This window comes from Pogoniulus pusillus, chromosome 1 (genome assembly GCF_015220805.1).
Source record: "Pogoniulus pusillus isolate bPogPus1 chromosome 1, bPogPus1.pri, whole genome shotgun sequence".
In the NCBI taxonomy this organism is placed as follows: domain Eukaryota; kingdom Metazoa; phylum Chordata; class Aves; order Piciformes; family Lybiidae; genus Pogoniulus; species Pogoniulus pusillus.
In genome coordinates, this window is record NC_087264.1 from 3,405,150 (window position 1) to 3,424,590 (window position 19,441).

Here is a 19,441-nt window from a genome sequence, read left to right on the forward strand (position 1 = left end):
CCTATGAGGAGAGGCTGAGGGAGCTGGGGGTGTGCAGCCTGCAGAAGAGGAGGCTCAGGGGTGACCTCATTGCTGTCTACAGCTCCCTGAAGGGAGGCTGTAGCCAGGTGGGGGTTGGTCTCTTTTCCCAGGCAAGCAGCAATAGAACAAGGGGACACAGTCTCAAGTTATGGTGGGGGAAAGTATAGTCTGGCTGTTAGGAGGGAGTTGTTGTCAGAGAGAGTGATTGGCATTGGCATGGGCTGCCCAGGGAGGTGGTGGAGTCACCATGCCTGGAGGTGTTGAAGCAAAGCCTGGCTGAGGCACTCAGTGCCATGGTCTGGTTGACTGGCCAGGGCTGGGTGCTAGGTTGGACTGGATGCTCTTGGAGGTCTCTTCCGACCTGGTTGATTATATAATCTATGATCAAGGGGGGAAATAATTATCCTTATAATACTGGACTAATCCACAGTTTCTTTTCTAGTAGCCTGATTCTTCCCCCTTTTACATTTTCCTCCTTTCTTAAGCACTTTTAGATTACAAACAAGTAGGGATCACATCAGGGGCTTGTAGAGGTGAAAGAAGAAAGCATTTGTGCACTGATTTTTCTGAACTGAGTCCTCAGATTATTCTTCAAGCTGGTATGTTGACTGAGCAATGCACAGGACTCTCATAGGGCTGAGTCTTTTGCCCTGCCAGTCTGCTTCTGCATTCTCTTCTCTCAGCATGAATGGTTTTATTCATATAATTGTGACAGTATCTCCAAAGTTCTTTAAAATGGTGATTCCAAATATGATTGCATAAGGATGAAAAGCAGCAGGGAAGAGGTTTGATATCCTTCCTTGCTGGGAGGAATACTGTCAACATTTGCAGCCACTTGCCCCAAGTCACTTTTAATTCTCCCTTTGCGGTTAATTATTGTTCTGTATATTGTTGCCACTCATCTGATTTGAGTTCTTTGATGTTCCCAGAACTGTCCCAAATATTTATGTCCTGTTAGGACTTGTGCTCTTTCATGTTCTGACCATTTGCCTGCACATCTCTTTCTTGTCCAATGTTTTTGCTTCTTCAAAGCTCCTTCCAGACCACAGAGCATTGAGATAATCTTTTTCCCTATTGCTGTATTCCAGCATTCTTCAGGTGACCTGTGGAGACCACTGCATTTCTTGCTGTTCCCTCTCTGCTCAAAGAGGAACAATAGGATGCAGCCAGTTGGATGGGGCTTATTGCACAGAGCTGAAAAGGAGGTTGAGAAATCACTATTATTAAGCAGCTGCTGCCAGTGTGCTAATAAACCACCTAGAAATTAGGGATGTATCCAAAAGAGAATTAGGTCTTACTTGGTGATTGGAAACTACTGACTTGTGACTTAGGGATGCATCCAAAAGAGAACAAAGCCTTACTTGGTGATTGGAAACTGCTGACTTGTGACCTATCTTAGAAGTGTTAAATACAGGTTTTAAAATGTAGGAAGAGATTATCAATCAGATCAGTAATTGGAATGGAATCAGTTGCTGTTCTTTGTGCTAACTTCTTCTTTCTGGTTTTGTTTTTTGCAGGTACTCCTATCAATAAACCACCTGTTCTGGGCTACAAGGACCTTAACCTCTTCAAACTTTTTAGGCTGGTTTATCAGCAGGGTGGGTGTGACAATGTAAGTGTTAGATGTTTCTTCAGTTAAATATGTTTACTCATTCTTAAAGGCTGTGGCTTGTGGCTGTGTTAGGTGTCTTTCTTTCATGCTTATAGTTACCAAAGCCTGAAAATTTCTCCTTTTTGTTTATTTCCCAAAGATTGAGAGTGGTGCTGTATGGAAGCAAATTTATATGGACCTTGGCATTCCTATTTTGAACTCGGCTGCTTCCTACAATGTAAAAACTGCTTATAGAAAGTAAGTTCTCATGTTGCATAATGATAACACTGTTACTCCTGTTGGTTTTGTTTTTTTCAGTAGCACATAAAATGTTCAACCAGTTTCTGGTTGTTTCTGAAGCAGTAGTTGACATTCAATAGGTAATGAGCAGTTCTGAGCCTTTTCCAGTGCCAAGGATTGAAACAGCTGAGGAAAAGAGGGAACGCTCAGGGCTGCCTAAGCTCCTGTTGCTCTAATACATTATAATTGCAGTCATTTTCTTGTCAAGAATCATTCATTTTCTGCATGTGATGATACCATTTCAGAACACAACAGTGAAATTTGTATTAAAAGCTTTGGCAAATTCAGCTTTGAGTTTTCAGTGCTTAACAAAAACACCCTGTCCACAGCTGCATGTTTAGTGAAGTCTGCCTGCAGTGAGGAGGATTTTTTACCAGTTTCTTTAACTGCCTGAAAAATGTTGATATACACGTTTCTGGATTTAAATGTCCCTGCCTGTGGAGGGGGTTTGGAACTGGATAATCTTTGAGTTCCCTTCCAACCTAAGCCATTCTATGGCTACCTTTGTGGAATCTGCTTAGAAAAATGCATTTTGGGCATGGCTCTGTACAGTGTTGTGATGGACATGAAGAGTATCAAAGTAGTAAAGTCACTGCTGTAATAATGCATAAGCCTTTTTATTTTGATCCCTGGTTTTAAATTGTGTGTTAACTTTTGAAATGGAAACCTTTTAGGAATGACACTTCTCAAGCTCATCTTTCTAAATAAAGATTATCTTTATTATTTATTCTCCTGGAAGTTTAACAAGAAACAATTGGGCTTTTTGAGTACAAGGGAAGAATGAGGTTCTCTTGACTCGAACCTAAGGAAATTTGGCTGGTTGAATAGGGATGACTATTGACTCAACTCACGTTAATGTTGATGAAGATGAAAATATTCAGACTGTCTTCAGTGGGATTTGAACTGGGCCCATATTTAAGGTCTGTATTTTACAGAGAAAAGAGTATCATAAAAAAGCATAATTGGTAAATACGTAGTAGATTGCTGTTACAATGGGAATAATTACATTGTACGGACACATGATGGAATGTTATAACTTGTAGGAGTTCTTTGAATAAGCTAATTCATATTTCTCTTGCTTCTAAGTGGATTAAAGTGTGCACACAAGCAGTTACCAGAGAACAAGCTGGTGCAGTTTGTTACCCTGTTGTAACTTGCTCTAATCCGTATCCTAGCACCAGGCTGTCACTGCGCATTTGCAGACCAGTGTGGGATTCTTAGGCTTTATGGTCATGAATTGTTAATTGCAAGTGGATAAAGCTAAGTTTGTGGGAAACACCTGTGTGTATTCTTTCTCACCATTTGACTTGTATGCATTGTTTCATTTCAAAATCCTCCCTGGCTTGATATTATTTATTTGGAGTTGTTCTCTTGTTGTCGTTTTTTCCCCCAACCTTACACTGCTGTTGCTTTTCTCTGAGTAGGAAGATAAGTTTCATGCACTTCAATAAAGAAAAGATGAAATATAAATGGAACTTTCTTTGAATCTACAGGTATCTTTATGGTTTTGAAGAGTACTGTCGTTCTGCAAACATTCAGTTTAGGACCATCCATCACAATGAACCAAAAGTTTTAGAGGACTTACAGAAACACGTGGAACCAATGGAGGAGAGTGTAAAAGAGGAACAAAAAATGCCCCCAACAGAAGTTAAAAAAGAAGCAGAAGATAATTATTCCAGCAGTGAAAGTGAAAAAGAAGAAATAGAACTGAGATCCCCGAGGGTAGGTGGTTGGAGCTGAGTCTGTTTGGTGCTTAACAAAACCCCTTTGTATAATGAACAGTGCAACTAATGAGTTTGCCCTTGTGGAGCAATTGTACTTTTTGAATTGGTCTATTTGTAGAAGCCCAGGATAGGGTTCTGTGAAGGTACAGTTGGTGTTAACTATTAATTCTGTTCTACCTGTAAATAGACTAAGTTTTTGTTCATATTCTAAACCATCCATAGGACTTGCTCAACCTGTGTTGGACGTCAGGTATATTTCAGTTCAGGGATGGCTTGAGAGCTGCCAAGGGCTGTGTATCCTCAGATTGGTGGAACTCAGAAGGACAGGTTTGATTGTGGGAGAGCATTTCCACAGGCACATGGAACCTGGAGGACTATCAAAGGCTTGCCATAGCTTTGAGACTGAAAGGAAGACCCATTTCTCTTGAGTTGGTTATCCCAGTACCTATCATAGAATCAACCAGCTTGGAAGAGACCTCCAAGATTATCCAGTCCAACCAAGCACCCAGCCCTAGCCAATCAACCAGACCATGGCACTAAGTGCCTCACCCAGGCTTTTCTTCAACACCTCCAGGGACAGAGACTCCACCATCATCCTGGGCTGCCCATTCCAATGCCAATCACTCAGCAGTCAGGGCAACAGATCTTAAAACTATTCTGAAGTCTTCCAGAAGCTTGTTTGCTGTATTCCAAGCCAAGAAGAATGGCTTTGTTCTGCCTTTTAACCTCTATAACACGGCTTCAAGCTATGATTTTAAGATTGTAGAGTTTTTTGGTGTTCTCTTCAGCCTTTCTTCCATACAGGAGCAGTTTATTTAACTTCTTGCTGAGATTTGGAGGGGCTTTGTAGGGGACAGTAGACAAAGAGTCATTAAACTGCTTCTATCTCTGTTACAGGGACGAAGACGACTTGCCCGCGACGCAACCCCTGCTAAAAAAGAGGGTGAAGAGGATAAAACACCAGACAAATTAAAGGACAGCAACAAAGAAAACAAAGATGTAGAGGAGACACCTGAGAACACAGAAAAGAAAGAAAATGAAACTCCACTAGGGAAGAAAACTACACCAAAGCAAAAAGAGAAAAAAATCAAAAAGCAGGAGGATTCTGATAAAGAGTCTGATGAAGAGGAAGAGAGGCAGAGGGAGAGGTAAACATTAACTTGTATCACCTCCTTATGAATATGTCTGTCTTGTGGTCTACCTGTTCTCCAAGCAGGGGTTGGAGATCTTGCAGCTAGAATGTGGAAACCAGGGGACTTAGTTCACACAGCCAAAGAGGAAGGGAAAAACAATTATTTCCATCTTTTGAGTCTGTTGTACTTTATGGAAACAGCTTTTTTTTTTTCTGCTAGATACCAGACAGTGGTTTTCACTTTCGTTTTCTTAAAGGTCTTGCCAAGGTTGTGTTGGTATTTTACAACACTAGTATGTACAGACACCAAGTAGGCTAGGCTTGTAAGTACACCAGGTGCTGTGTGGGTAGGGAGAAGCTGCTTGGGCATACTGTTGTGGGAAGTTGAAATAGAACTAGAAAAGGTATCCCCTCTTCTCCAGCACTTTAGTTGAAGTGTTCAGTGATGGCTGGTGAACTTACAGCTTGCTTGTTTTGTTACTTGATACAGGCAGGCAGAGAAAGGATCAGTGAATAAAGCAAAGGAGAAGGAAAGAGTTGGAGTGAAGCATAGTTTGACTTGAGAAAGAGATGGAGACACATGGAAGGGCAAAGGGAAAACAGCATCTAGAGACTAAGCTTGACAAGTTAACTTGCATTTATAGTCCAAACAAGTTGTGACCAGGCTACTAATTTATTTCCAGAGTAGACCTCTGAGAAGGTTTTGCTGCAGTCAAGGGCAGCTTCTTATTTAAGTTGGCCTTGCTACCTTGTTTTTCTTGCCCATGTGGCTAAGTGGCATGGACACAAGTCGATGCTGACTGTAGCTTGGTAAGAGTACTGCATATTTTCTGCTAAAGGAGTGGGACAAACACAGTTATTGTAAAAGATGTTGTTCTGCCATCAATAAAATCACAGAATCAGTCAGGGTTAGAGGGACCACAAGGAGCATCTAGTTCCAACTCCCCTGCCGTGGGTACAGACATCCTACCCTAGAGCAGGCTGCCCACAGCCTCAGCCAGCCTGGCTTAAACACCTCCAGGGATGGGGCCTCAACCACCTCCCTGGGCAACCCAGTCCAGCCTCTCACCACTCATGTTGAAAAACTTCCTCCTCACATCCAGCCTGAACCTACCCATCTCCAGTTTTGCTCCCTTCCCTCTAGTCCTGTCACTCCCCAAGAGGCTAAAAAGTCCCTCCCCAACTTTTTTGGAGGCCCCCTTCAGATCCTGGCAGGCCACAAGAAGGTCACCTCGCAGCCTCCCCTTCTCCAGACTCAACAGCCCCAGCTCTTTCAGTCTGTCTTGATAGCAGAGTTGCTGCAGCCCTCTGAGCATCCTCGTAGCCCTTCTCTGGACATGCTCCAGCATCTCCACATCCTTCTTGCAACAGGGACTCCAGAACTGGATGCTGTACTCCAGGTGGGGTCAGCAGAGTTGCTGGCCACACTTCTGCTGCTGCAGCCCAGGCTCTGCTTGGCTTTCTGGGCTGCAAGTGCACACTGTTGGCTCCTGCTGAGCTGCTCATCCACCAGCACCCTCAGGTCCCTCTCCTCAGGGCTGCTCTCCAGCCACTCGCATCCCAGCCTGCATTTGTGCTTGGCATTGCCTCGACCCAGCAGCAAGACCTTGCACTTGCTCTTGTTCAGTCTCCTGAGCTTGACTTGTGCCCACCTCTGCAGCCTGTCCAGGTCCCTCCGGATGGAAATGCCTCAAATGAAAATACAGGGTGGGCACGCAGCTGGTCTTGGAGGGATGAAGGCATCAAGGAGGTTGCTTTACATGGTGCAGATGTGCTTGTCCTCTCTCTGTAACTGTTTGCCACATGGAAGGTCAACAACTAAGCCATTAAAAGCAATGTCAGGGTTTTTTTTTCCCCAGTATTTTCTTTCTTGGTGACTTTTTTTGCAGTTTGACTTCTACTATCCTAAATGTAACTTTCACTTTTAACTTCTATTATGCTAAATTCCTCCTTCAATAGATGCAGAACTATAGGTTAAAAGTAGGTTAGATTGTAATACTTGAAAATATATTTGAGTGGAATGTTTAAATATTAGATATAGCTATAACAAAATGTAGCAACAGCTAATGAGAGCTGTGTAGACACTTTTCATAGAATCATAGAATCAACCAGGTTGGAAGAGACCTCCAAGCTCATCCAGTCCAACCTAGCACCCAGCCCTAGCCAGTCATCTAAACCATGGCACTAAGTGCCTCATCCAGGCTTCTTTTGAACTTGGTTAAACAGTGTTGTAATCCACTTTTGGTTTTTCTCCCATTGGAATGGTGTTTGTCTTCATGAGAGGGTCACTACCATGGCAGTTCAGACTAAGGTGCAGTTAGTAAGCTGTCACCAATTAAGAAACAATCTTTCTTCTACAAACTGATGAAAAAGTGTGTCAAAATCAAGTCTGTTTTAAAAAATAAAGCTTTTTTTTGCCCCTGCCTTACCTAGCAGCCAGACACTGAGTTAACTTTTTTTTTTTTTGTATTATCAAAATACTCATTTTAAAATTATCTTTAAGCTTTGAGGTAGTTGTTCACATGCTAAATTGTGCTGATATTATATTTTTCCTGGATATTTTTGACACTTAACCTCTATTCTCTCCAAGTCCTATTCTTGACTGAAAAAAGCTATGTCCAAGCTAGCTTCAGAATCACAGAAACACAGAATCATAGAATCAAGCAGGTTGGAAGAGACCTCCAAGCTCATCCAGTCCAACCTAGCACCCAGCCCTGGCCAATCAACCAGACCATGGCATTAAGTGCCTCATCCAGGCTTGGCTTCAACACCTCCAGGCACAGTGACTCCACCACCTCCCTGGGCAGCCCATTCCAATGCCAATCACTCTCTCTGACAACAGCTTTCTCCTAACATCCAGCCTATACTTTCCCCAGCACAACTTGAGATTCTGTCCCCTTGTTCTATTGCTGGTTGCCTGGGAGAAGAGACCAACCCCCACCTGGCTACATCCTCCCTTCAGGGAGTTGTAGACAGCAATGAGCTCTGCCCTGAGCCTCCTCTTCTGCAGGCTGCACACCCCCAGCTCCCTCAGCCTCTCCTCACAGGGCTGTGCTCCAGGCCCCTCACCAGCTTTGTTGCCCTTCTCTGGACACCTTCCAGCACCTCAATATCTGTCTTGAATTGAGGAGCCCAGAACTGGACACAGCACTCAAGGGGTGGCCTGAGCAGTGCTGAGCACAGGGGCAGAATAACTTCCCTTGTCCTGCTGGCCACACTGCTCCTGATGCAGGCCAGGATGCCATTGGCTCTCTTGGCCACTTGGGCACACTGCTGGCTCATCTATCAGTGCCCCCAAGTTTCTTTCCTCCTGGCTGCTTTCCAGCCACTCAGTCCCCCGCCTGTAATGCTGCTTGGGGTTGTTGTGGCCAAAGTGCAGAACCCTGCACTTGGCCTTATTAAATCTCATCCCATTGGCCTCTGCCCACCTATCCAGCCTGGCCAGGTCCATCTGAGTCGGTGCAGAGTGCAGAAAATTGTTGGTGGGGGGTGGGGGTGTGTGGGAAAAAGGATTTAACCTCTTGCAGCCTTTTCCTTTTGTAGAAGCTTGGCCATGCTAGTTAAATCTTAAAGTATTGATTTTTCACTAACCAGTTGGCATTTTAAATACACTTTACCACAGGGAGGAAATTGAGAACAAGGGAGAGTCAGAAGGTGAAGAGGATGAGGAGGATGCCGAACCCTGCCTGACCGGAACCAAAGTGAAAGTAAAATATGGCCGTGGAAAGACTCAAAAAATTTATGAAGCCAGTATTAAAAGCACAGAAATTGATGATGGAGAAGTTTTATATTTAGTTCACTACTATGGTTGGAATGTAAGGTGAGGATCAGAAATTGTCTTTCCTGTCTTTCTTTTGTTAAGTAAAGATTTATTTGCAAACTAATGTTTCATTTTTAAGGAAAAGAGAGAAAGATGATCAGTGACTTGGCTCTAAATGGAAGTATCAATTTGCTCACAGGATCTGACTCTTATTACACTTTTCTGTGTTAGTGATTTCATTCACAGTATGACACTGTTGGACTGAAATCTCAGAATACGCTTTATTATGTTTCCGTGTTTTCATCCAACTGCAAGTCAGTTATCCTGGGTCCTAACAGGAGCATCCCTGTATTGGGTTGTATCAGCAGGTGTTAGCACTCTCAGATTTCTTTATTTAAGGGAACCATAAATCAACCAAGTTGGAAGAGACCTCCAAGATCATCCAGTCCAACCTAGCCCCCAGCCCTAGCCAGTCAACCAGACCATGGCACTAAGTGCCTCATCCAGGCTTTGCCTCAGCACCTTCAGGGACAGCAACTCCACCACCTCCCTGGGCAGCCCATTCCAATGCCAATCACTCTCTCTGCCAGGAACTTCCTTCTCACATCCAACATATACCTCCCCCACCACAACTTGAGACTGTGTCCCCTTGTTCTGTTGCTGGTTGCCTGGTTGAAGAGCCCAACCCCACCTGGCTACAGCCGAGGCTGGTAAAGGTGGAGATGTCTACAACTAAGCATACCAAGCACTGAACATTCTACACAGATTTTGTTGCCAGAATTTAACTGTGATCACTAAAGCATGTATACAGGGCAGGAGAGTGCTATGCAGCCAGTAACTACTGCAAAAAAACCCAAACAATTACCAAATACTGTCTGACAGACTTTCTTTATAATTAGCACTGCTGCAGAAATGGCTTTTTTTTATATTGTTCTTAAAGAGCATTGTGGTTATGTAGACAAAATGATCTCAGAGTTGATTTTTAATACCAGAACACTTGTGGTATAGAACATGAGATGTTACAAATTCATACATTTCTCAGTAAACCAAGCAGATTCCTTTGTGGCAACAAAGTTTGTCTGTGGGATTACCCCTCAAGTGCTTACATGTGTCCCTTTACCTTATGAATAACTCAGGAGGTTTTGACGAGGGCTAGCAGTGTTTGTGCTTTTCAGAATCTCCTCCAGTTTGTTCCTATAAGATAAAAAAACACCTTTAAAAGGAAAAGAAAAGTGTTTTACTGCTGAGGCAGAATGTGGTTCAAACTGCCTTCTGTGTATGATGTGAAATTGTTGTCAGACCATACACCTGACCCAGTCTTGAGTTCCATTTTTTAACCTGTCAAGAGGCAGCAAAATCTGCACCTCCATCCCCCAACTTCATCATTACTTTTAAGGGCTAGAAATGTAACTTACCTTTCCAATGCCAGAAACATTGTAAATCTATGCTGTGCTTTCTTTTTCTTACAACTTTTTTTCTGTAACTCAGTCTTTTAATCCAAGCAACTTTTTTTGTGTCTAGTGCTGACAGTACTTTGTTACTCACTTCTAGATACGATGAATGGGTGAAAGCTGATCGGATTATCTGGCCTGTGGAAAAAGGAGGACCAAAGAGAAAACAGAAGAAAAAAACAAAAGTAATGCTTATTTTAATAAGTTCCTCATAACACAAAGCTTGATGACTATCACTGTTCCTTTGTTAGGAAATAAGTCATTCAATCCATTATCTAGTTTTTTAATAGAAGCATTGAGCAAAAGGAAGAAAGGTTTGATCATAGAGTCAGCCAGGTTGGAAGAGACATCCCAGAGCATCCAGTCCAACCTAGCACCCAGCCCTAGCCAGTCAACCAGACCATGGCACTAAGTGCCTCATCCAGTCTTTTCATGAACACCTCCAGGGATGGTGACTCCACCACCTCCCTGGGCAGCCCATTCCAATGCCAATCACTCTCACTGCCAATAACTTCCTCCTAACATCCAGCATATACTTTCCCCAGCACAACTTGAGACTGTGTCCCCTTGTTCTGGTGCTGGTTGCCTGGCAGAAGAACCCAACCCCACCTGGCTACAGCCTCCCTTCAGGCAGCTGCAGGCAGCAATGAGCTCTGCCCTGAGCCTCCTCTTCTGCAGGCTGCACACCCCCAGCTCCCTCAGCCTCTCCTCACAGGGTTTGTGTTCCAGGCCCTTTACCAGCTTTGTTGCCCTTCTCTGGACGTGTTCCATCACCTCAACATCTCTCTTCAATTGAGGGTCCCAGAACTAGACACAGCACTCAAGTTATGGCTTGACCTGTGATGATCAACAGTGAAAGCTACTAATAAAAATTCATCGTCATCACTTTCCCTCCTCAGAATAAAGAAGACAGTGAAAAGGATGAGGAGAAACAAAAATCCAAGCGTGGGAGACCCCCTCTGAAATCTACTCTTCCATCAAACACGTCCTGCAGTCTATCCAAAACGCCCAATAGCGAAGGTAAATCAGGAGCCAGGAGTGCACGGAACAACTTGTCAGATTCCTCACCATTACCAAATGGAACAGAAGGTACATCTGGTGCACTGCTGTTCTGGCATGGAAGTGCATGTAGAGAGTGATGTAATGAATAGGGCATCGTCAGAGAACACAGTGCTGTCAGCAGTTTTTAAGTCCTGCTTTAACCAGTCAGCATGTGAGCAGTGTAACAGAACACAGCTTTGCTGCAGTTTTTGCTCTCAGAAAATTAGTACTTTTTATTTTGATTTTAGCCCTGCCCCCCACACTTAAGAAAATCACCCAGACTAGTCTCAGTCCAGCTGGAAAGTGAAGAACAAAGCTTTATATTTACAGCTTAGCACAATATCCCAGCAGACATTTACAATGTATACAGCTGTAGACAGAGATATACAAGGTAAAAAGTAATAGAGAAACACAACAGCTCTCCCAGAAACCAGAGTCCCCAGGAGAGGCTTCCCAAGCACCCTTCCACCTCCTTTCCACCCCTCTACCTTACCCCAGACTTTGCCTTATGTGCAAGCTGAGTTTGAATGATCGGCCAGGGGGGTTAGGAAGCAGAAGGATCAGTCACACAGACAGCAGGTTAGAGAGAGAGAAGTGCAGCCCAAAGCCAGAGAGCAAACTGTTGTCTATGTTTATGTTCTTGTGTTTCTACATCTCAGCAAGCCTATGAGTGCAGCAGCCATCACCATTGTTTCATTTCACAGCCTAGCATCTAATTCTTCTCACCAAAATATCCCAGCTGGACTCAAACTAGCACAGTTTTTTTTCCATAAATCTTTGGAAAAGAGATTTCATTTTTATTTCTGACCTTTTTTCCTGCCATATTTTTATTTCTCCCTGTTAATTTTATTGAGGAAGCAGTTGAGCTGACACTGCTGAGGAGCACAGTTTGCTCACAGTAGTTTAGCATGAAAATGGCTGCGTGAGTTGTTCTGTATTTAGCCAAAGCCTTTCAGTCCTAATCCTGAACAGACCAAATGTAGTGGTGTAATGATAGTCTTTGTTGTGATAATTAAGTCCTCAACATCAGTACTACATCATCCAGCAGAGTTGTTAATTATATACAAATGGCAACAATAATTTTGGTGATTTTAAGTCCCAAAATAGTGCTCTGGTATTGGCTTGGTTTGGCTGTAGTGCATGATTTGTGCAATAGGTGAGCAAAGAAATGTCCATATTGTAGTATGGGAGGGTTTGGAGGAGTTTTGTTTGCTTGTTTGGATTTTGGTTGATGTTTCCTAGAATCAGTCGGGGTTGGAAAAGAGCACAAGGAGCAGCCAGTTCCAACCCCCCTGCCATGCCCAGGGACACCCTACCCTAGAGCAGGCTGCACACAGCCTCAGCCAGCCTGGCCTCAAACACCTCCAGCCATGGGGCCTCAACCACCTCCCTGGGAAACCCAGTCTCATCACTCTCATGTTCAACAAGTTCCTCCTCACCTCCAGCTTTGCTCCATTCCAGCCAGTCCTGTCACTCCCTGAGAGACTAAAACATCCCTCCCTAGCATTTTTGGAGACCCCCTTTAGATCCTGGAAGGCCACAAGAAGGTCACCTCGCAGTCTCCCCTTCTCCAGACTGAACAGCCCCAACTCTTTCAGTCTGTGCTCACAGCAGAGCTGCTGCAGCCCTCTGAGCATCCTCGTGGGCCTTCTCTGGACACACTCCAGCATCTCCACAGCCCTCTTGTCCCAGGGGCTCCAGAACTGGATGCAGTACTCCAGGTGGGGTCTCAGCAGAGTGGAGTAGAGGGGGAGAATCACCTCTCTCCACCTGCTGGCCACATTTCTCCTGATGCAGCCCAGGCTCTGCTTGGCTTTCTGGGCTGCAAGTGCACACTGCTGGCTCCTGTTGAGCTTCTCCTCCAGCAGCACCCCCAAGTCCCTCTCCTCAGGGCTACTTTCCAGACAGTCACTGCCCAGCCTGGATTGGTGCTTGGCAGTGCCTCCAACCAGCTGCAGGACCCTGCACTTGTTCTTGTTGAACCTCCTGAGGTTGGCTTGTGCCCATGTCTGCAGCCTGTCATGGTCTCTCTGTATGGAAATCCCTACCCTCTAGTCTGTCTGCTGCACCACACAGCTTGGTGTCACCAGCAAGCTTGCTGAGGGTGCACTCAGTGCCACTGTCCATGTTACCCACAAAGATGTTGAACAAGAGTGGTTTGTTTGCTTGTTTGTTTGGTTTGGTTTTTTTCTGATTGAGGATGCATGGAAGGGAGAAGTCTTGTTTTTCATCTTTGTAGTGTCAGGTGGAGGCACGAGTAGAGACACACCAAATCATGGGAGTCTGCCAAAATAGTTTTGCTACTAGAAACCATAATTTGTTTGTATTTGCTTATTTGGGAAATTAGAATTACAGAATAATTTGGAAGGGGTCCCCTAGAGATCATCAAGTCCAGCTCCCTGCTCCTCACAGGACTGCCTGAAATTAAACTATATGACTAAGAACATCATCCAGATGCTCCTTGAACTCTGATGGTACTATTGCTCCTTTTGTAGTGTTGTAGCCATTGAGTGGAAAATAAGAACTGCAGTTAAGTGTGTTGAATAATGCCAGATTTTTAAAGCTTGGAATAATTTATTGTAAGCAGATATGAATACCATGGTTATTAAAGAAAAAAAATGTGCTTTAAGTGGTGATTTAGGGTGCTGTGTCCTTTATGTATTCTCTTTTAGACTCTGGTTCATCTGACAGTGAAGCAGATGAGTCATCTGAAAAGAATTTGAATGAAGAATTTTCTCCAGAAACTTCAGAACTGGAAAAAAATGAAAAGCTACAGGATGAAAAGCTAGATGAAGAATACCCAAAGATGCCTCATGTATTACAAGAAAATGACAGGACTGAAGTACAGCCACTAGAAGCACTGAAACTGGAAGCTGAAGAAAGTGAACAAATCGTTCAGGTTTTTGGAAATAAAACAGAACAAATAGAAGAAATCAAAAGAGAGGCTGAAAAATCACCCAAAGGAAAAGGGAGGAGGAGCAAGACAAAAGATGCCTCTCTAGAGAATGCAAAAATTTCACCAGGGAGCCAAGAAGAGGTGGCAAATGAATCTCTAACAGAACCTGAAAGATTAGATGTATCTGCCTTGGACTGTAAAGACATTTCCAGCACTACTGAAAGTGAAACAGAACCTTCTACAAAAGATAAGAAGCTTTTGAAAAGGAAAACTTTGGAGCAGGCATCGCCTGAGAAGAGAAATCGACGAGAGAGTGAGATGGAAGTGCCAAATATTGTATCTGAAGAGAGGACCAATGAATGTACTGGAGCAGAAGAATGTAGAGGGCTGATTGCTGAAGAGTCTGTCAGAACTGAAAATGAAGAAATGCCATCGCTGGTGGCAGAATCTGTTCAGCACAGCCAAGAGCCAAGGCATGAGAACTCCGAACGTCCATCCGAAGAGAACGAGAGTGTTCCCTTAAAGGACGAGGATGATGCCATGCCTCAGATTGGCCCTGAAACTTTGCTGTGCCACGAAGTGGACTTGGATGACTTGGATGAAAAGGAGAAGAGCAGCAGCGAAGACACAGTGTCAGAAAAGCCAGACCCAAATGCTTCAAATTCAAGTCCATCTGCCTTACCCGCAGCTGTCCAGCCGAGCTTCTCAGTGGCCTCACCGCTTGCGCTTAGCCAGGATGAGTCGCGCAGTGTCAAGAGCGAAAGTGACATGACTATTGAAGTGGACAGCGTGGCAGAAGAGTCTCAAGAAGGCCTCTGTGAGAGCGAGTCTGCTAATGGGTTTGAAGCCAGTACAACCTCAAGCAATTGTAGCATAGCTGTGCAAGAGAGGGATATAGGGGAGAAAGGTGAGTGCTGCCTGTGCATGGTTCTTCTCTGCTCTATGTTGGCTTAAGCCTGGTGTTACATAGCTAGAAATTGCTGTCTTGCTTTGGCTTCTGATTTTTAAACTCTCTTCACAGTATCACAGTATCATCAGGGTTGGAAGAGACCTCACAGATCATCAAGTCCAACCCTTTACCACAGAGCTCAAGGCCAGACCATGGCACCAAGTGCCACGTCCAACCTAGCCTTGAAGTGCCCCAGGGACGGCAACTCCACCACCTCCCCGGGCAGCCCATTCCAGTGTCCAATGACCCTCTCAGTGAAGAGTTCCTTATAAAACAAACCTTCCTGTTAGAAGACCTGCTTGAGACATCATTTTGTTTCCTTCTCATCTAGGTCAAAAAAGGCCCAGCGACAGCAACAGTGGAACACTGGCAAAGAAACAAAAGCGTACTCCAAAGCGACCAAATGCTGCAGCCAAAAGTGAAAAGAATGGAACAGGTACGTTCCTGCAGGAGGAGAGAGGGGGAAGGTCGTGCTGCCTATCCACATTTACAAGGGCCTGCTGTCCTCATCATTTCCACTTGCTAAATATTTACCACTATGTTGAATTTTATATATAGGTTTGAATCATAGAATCAAGCAGGTTGGAAGAGACCTCCAAGCTCACCCAGTCCAACCTAGCACCCAGCCCTGGCCAATCAACCAGACCATGGCACTAAGTGCCTCAGCCAGGCTTTGCTTCAACACCTCCTGGGACGGTGCCTCCACCACCTCCCTGGGCAGCCCATTCCAGTGCCAATCACTCTGTGAAGAACTTCCTCCTAACATACAGCCTATAGTGTCCCCGGCACAACTTGAGACTGTGTCCCCTTGTTCTATTGCTGGGTGCCTGGGAGAAGAGGCCAACCCCACCTGGCTACAATGTCCTTTCAGGTAGTTGTGGACAGCAATGAGGTCACCCCTGAGCCTCCTCTTCTGCAGGCTGCACACCCCCAGCTCCCTCAGCCTCTCCCCACAGGGCTGTGCTACAGGCCCCTCACCAGCTTCATTGCCCTTCTCTGAACACCTTCCAGTACCTCAACATCTCTCTTGAATTGAGGAGCCCAGAACTGCTCTCAGCACTCAAGGTGTGGCCTGAGCAGAGCTGAGCACAGGAGCAGAAGAACCTCCCTTGTCCTACTGGCCACACTGCTCCTGAGCCAGCCCAGGATGCCATTGGCTCTCTTGGCCACCTGGGCACACTGCTGCCTCATCTTCAGCCTACTATCTGTCACTACCCCCAGGTCCCTCTCTGCCTGGCTGCTCTCAGCCACTCTGTCCCCATCCTGTAGCGCTGCTTGGGGTTGTTGTGGCAAAAGTGCAGAACCCTGCACTTGGCCTTGTTTGGTTATGAATTTGGGTTAGGAGAGCTGACTCTGAGGAGAACTGAGTCCTAGGACAGGTGCTTATGAGAAAAAAATGTGTTTATGCAGTATGGAGTGAAAAAATGTTTGATGCTAAAAACAACTTTTCAGTCAAAGGAAGCTTGTGTGGGTTTTCTCTCAAGTATGTGACTGTTCTAAGTTGCTACAGAAACACTGATTTTTGTGGTCCTGTGTCTCTTTTTTTGGTGATCATCACATTTGACGAGGTGATGTATTTAGGCCCTGTGGCAGCATTGTTGTCTCTTTAAAATATCAATCTAAAATATTAGAATCATAGGATTGTCAGAGCTGGAAGGGACATCAAAGATCATCTAGCTACAGCCCCACCCTGCCATGGACAGGGTCACCTCACATGAAATCAGGTTGCTCGGAGCCCCATCCAGCCTTGCCTTAAAAACTGCCAAGGATGGAGCTTCTCTGACACACAATATTCAGACATATTTACCACACCTATTTTAGACTCTGCAGTTGAAGATGCTCAGAGGGCTGCAGCAGGTCTGCTATGAGGGCAGGCTGTGAGAGTTGGGGCTCTTCAGTCTGGAGAAGAGAAGGATTCAAGGAGACATTATAGTGGCCTTCCAGTGTCTGAAGGGGACCTACAGAAAGGCTGGGGAGGGACTATTGACAAGGTCTGGTAATGACAGGATGAGAGGTAATGGGTTTAAACTGAAGGAGGGGAGATTTGGGCTGGGTGTTAGAAGGATGTTGCTTACAGTGAGGGTGGTGAGACACTGGAACAGGTTGCCCAGGGAGGTTGTGGATTCTTCTTCCATAGAGGTGTTTAAGGCCAGGTTGGATGAGGCCTTGAGCAACCTGTTGTAGTAGGAGGTGTCCCTGCCTGTATCGGGGGGTTGGAGCTGGATGATCCTTGAGGTCCCTTCCAACCTAGGCCATTCTATGATTCTATTATTGTAGGAATCTAAAGTATTTGCATTTATCAGCTTAAAACTTGCTGTTATATTCCTAAGCTTTTATGATTTGAGTTGTGTTGAAAACTCTTCCTCTTAGATGTAGAAAGCAATTTGACAAATACAATCATGTGTTACCTATATTAATAGTTTCAATCTTTAAGAATGAGATTCTAGTGTCTGCCTGATCTAAAAACTCCCAAATGTGTGACTTAGATTACTGATGAGCTGTCTTGGCTCATTTTAATAAGCTTCTTCATTGCTTCTTTATGAAAAATTGACTATTGCTTTTTAACTAAGGCCCAGTCAGCCCTTGACTTCTCCTGCATTAACAATCAGCACTCTTGAGAGTTCAGTGCGTGTTGTGCCTGATAAGCTTACACCTTGAATCTGAAGTAGCTCTTCCTTGTGTGCATTCTGCAATCTGAGCAAGACAGAACCATTTTTTCTTTTTTTTTTTTTTTGCTTTTTTGACTATAACTACTTTGTTTAATTATAGAATCAACCAGGCCTTCACCTTGAGACTGGTGAGAACCTGGAATGGGTTGCCCAGAGGCCCCATGCCTGGAGGTGTTTAATGCCAGACTGGATGAGGCTGTGGCCAGCCTGATCCAGGGCAGGGTGTCTGTGCCAATGGCAAGGAACTAGATGATCCTTGTGGTCTCTTTCAACTCTGACTGATTCTATGATTCTAGGTTGGAAGAGATCTCCAAGCTCATCCAGTCCAACCTACCACCCAGCCCTGGCCAATCACCCTGACCATGGCACTAAGTGCCTCATCCAGTCTTTCCTTGAACACCTCCAGGGACAGCAACTCCACCACCTCCCTGGGCAGCCCATTCCAATGCCAATCACTCTCTCTGCCAACAACTTACTCCTCACATTCAGCCTAGACCTCCCCTGGCACAACTTGAAACTGCATCCCCTTGTTCTGTTGTTGTTTGCCTGGCAGAAGAGACCAACCCCACTTGGCTACAGCCTCCCTTCAGGTAGTTGTAGACCGCAATGAGGTCAAGGTTATTTTTTTGAAGCCCAAATACCTTTTTCTCACTGCAGGACAAAGCAGTGACAGTGAAGACCTTCCTGTCCTGGACAGTTCCAGTAAATGTACTCCTGTGAAACAATTAAATGCATCCAAACCACAGAAGATTTCTCGATCACCTGCAAGAGTGATTTCACCTCACATCAAAGACGGAGAGAAGGATAAACACAAAGAGAAACACCACCACCAGAACGCTTCGCCTAGAGTGTACAAATGGAGTTTTCAGCTCAGTAAGTCCTTTTTTTTTTCCATTGTTTTGTTTTTTGGTTGGTTTGTTTTCTTCTTTAAGTGACTTTCTTATAGGACATTTGGATGGAAATACTCTTTCAGAGCCAACTTTGGGATTCTAAGTTAGGTACGGACCTTTAATGCTGTTGATTAGGGAAATGTGCGATGCTCCGTGCCGCGTCTCGTAGGCTCTCAACGATTGCATTTGTTGAAATCCACCTTGATAAAGGTATATTTTTTTTTCTTCCTGCTTTTCAGATGAACTAGACAATATGAGCAGCACTGAAAAGATCTCCTTCTTGCAAGAAAAGCTACAGGAAATACGGAAATACTACATGTCCTTGAAGTCCGAAGTAGCGACCATAGATAGGAGAAGAAAGCGATTAAAAAAGAAAGACAGAGAAGGTAACTTTCTGAGTTATGTTTCCCCTGAGAGGGATTGATCTGCTTGAAAATACACAACTCAGAGTTTAATTGGCTGTAGCTTTGGAAAAAAACAGTGTTTTAATGATTAATCTTGTTTGTATGTATACATCAGAGCATTCCAGTTTGGGCCAGAAGCATTCTGGAGAACAGAATCAACTCTAGCCCTTTTCAGGAGTAAGAACGAGGACACTGTACACTGATTGGAAGTTTAGAGAGAGATTCTATTTGTAAGAGCATATCTATATATAAGGCAATCAGGTAGAATAAGTATAAAATCCACTGGGCCCAAACTGGGCTTCTAGAATCTGCAGCGTTTAATTTCATGGTCACTGGACCCCAGGCAGCCTCCAACCACCTCATCCCCTACCAGGCCCTCTCTATTTGTGAGCAGCAGGTCAAGCAGGGCTGCCCCCCTGGTAGGCTCACCTAACAGCTGGGATGAGAAGTTGTCTTCCACACATTCTAGAAACCTTCTAGACTGCTTCTTCTCTACAGTGTTTAAGTCCCAGCAGACGTCTGGTAGGTTAAAGTTGCCCACCAGAACAATCCTCCATCCCTCAGTCAGCCTGTTAGTTAGGTCAAAGCTGCTCCTCCCGAGCTGGGCCTACAG

At 44.7% G+C, this 19,441-nt stretch overlaps 1 protein-coding gene across 2 annotated transcripts in view; it reads left to right on the forward strand.

Annotated features, from left to right (window-relative positions):
* ARID4A (AT-rich interaction domain 4A) overlaps positions 1 to 19,441 on the forward strand; it is a 73,391-nt gene that overhangs the window by 50,787 nt on the left and 3,163 nt on the right. Inside the window, exons 13-23 of one of the 2 annotated variants that reach the window (XM_064151701.1) lie at positions 1,539 to 1,633; positions 1,773 to 1,870; positions 3,406 to 3,634; positions 4,534 to 4,784; positions 8,391 to 8,588; positions 10,080 to 10,164; positions 10,879 to 11,068; positions 13,693 to 14,823; positions 15,197 to 15,301; positions 18,192 to 18,407; positions 18,664 to 18,810. In XM_064151701.1, coding sequence (XP_064007771.1) covers positions 1,539 to 1,633; positions 1,773 to 1,870; positions 3,406 to 3,634; positions 4,534 to 4,784; positions 8,391 to 8,588; positions 10,080 to 10,164; positions 10,879 to 11,068; positions 13,693 to 14,823; positions 15,197 to 15,301; positions 18,192 to 18,407; positions 18,664 to 18,810 — 2,745 coding nt within the window. The remainder of the gene's footprint in view (positions 1 to 1,538; positions 1,634 to 1,772; positions 1,871 to 3,405; positions 3,635 to 4,533; positions 4,785 to 8,390; positions 8,589 to 10,079; positions 10,165 to 10,878; positions 11,069 to 13,692; positions 14,824 to 15,196; positions 15,302 to 18,191; positions 18,408 to 18,663; positions 18,811 to 19,441) is intronic. The other variant, XM_064151767.1, reaches the window with a different exon arrangement.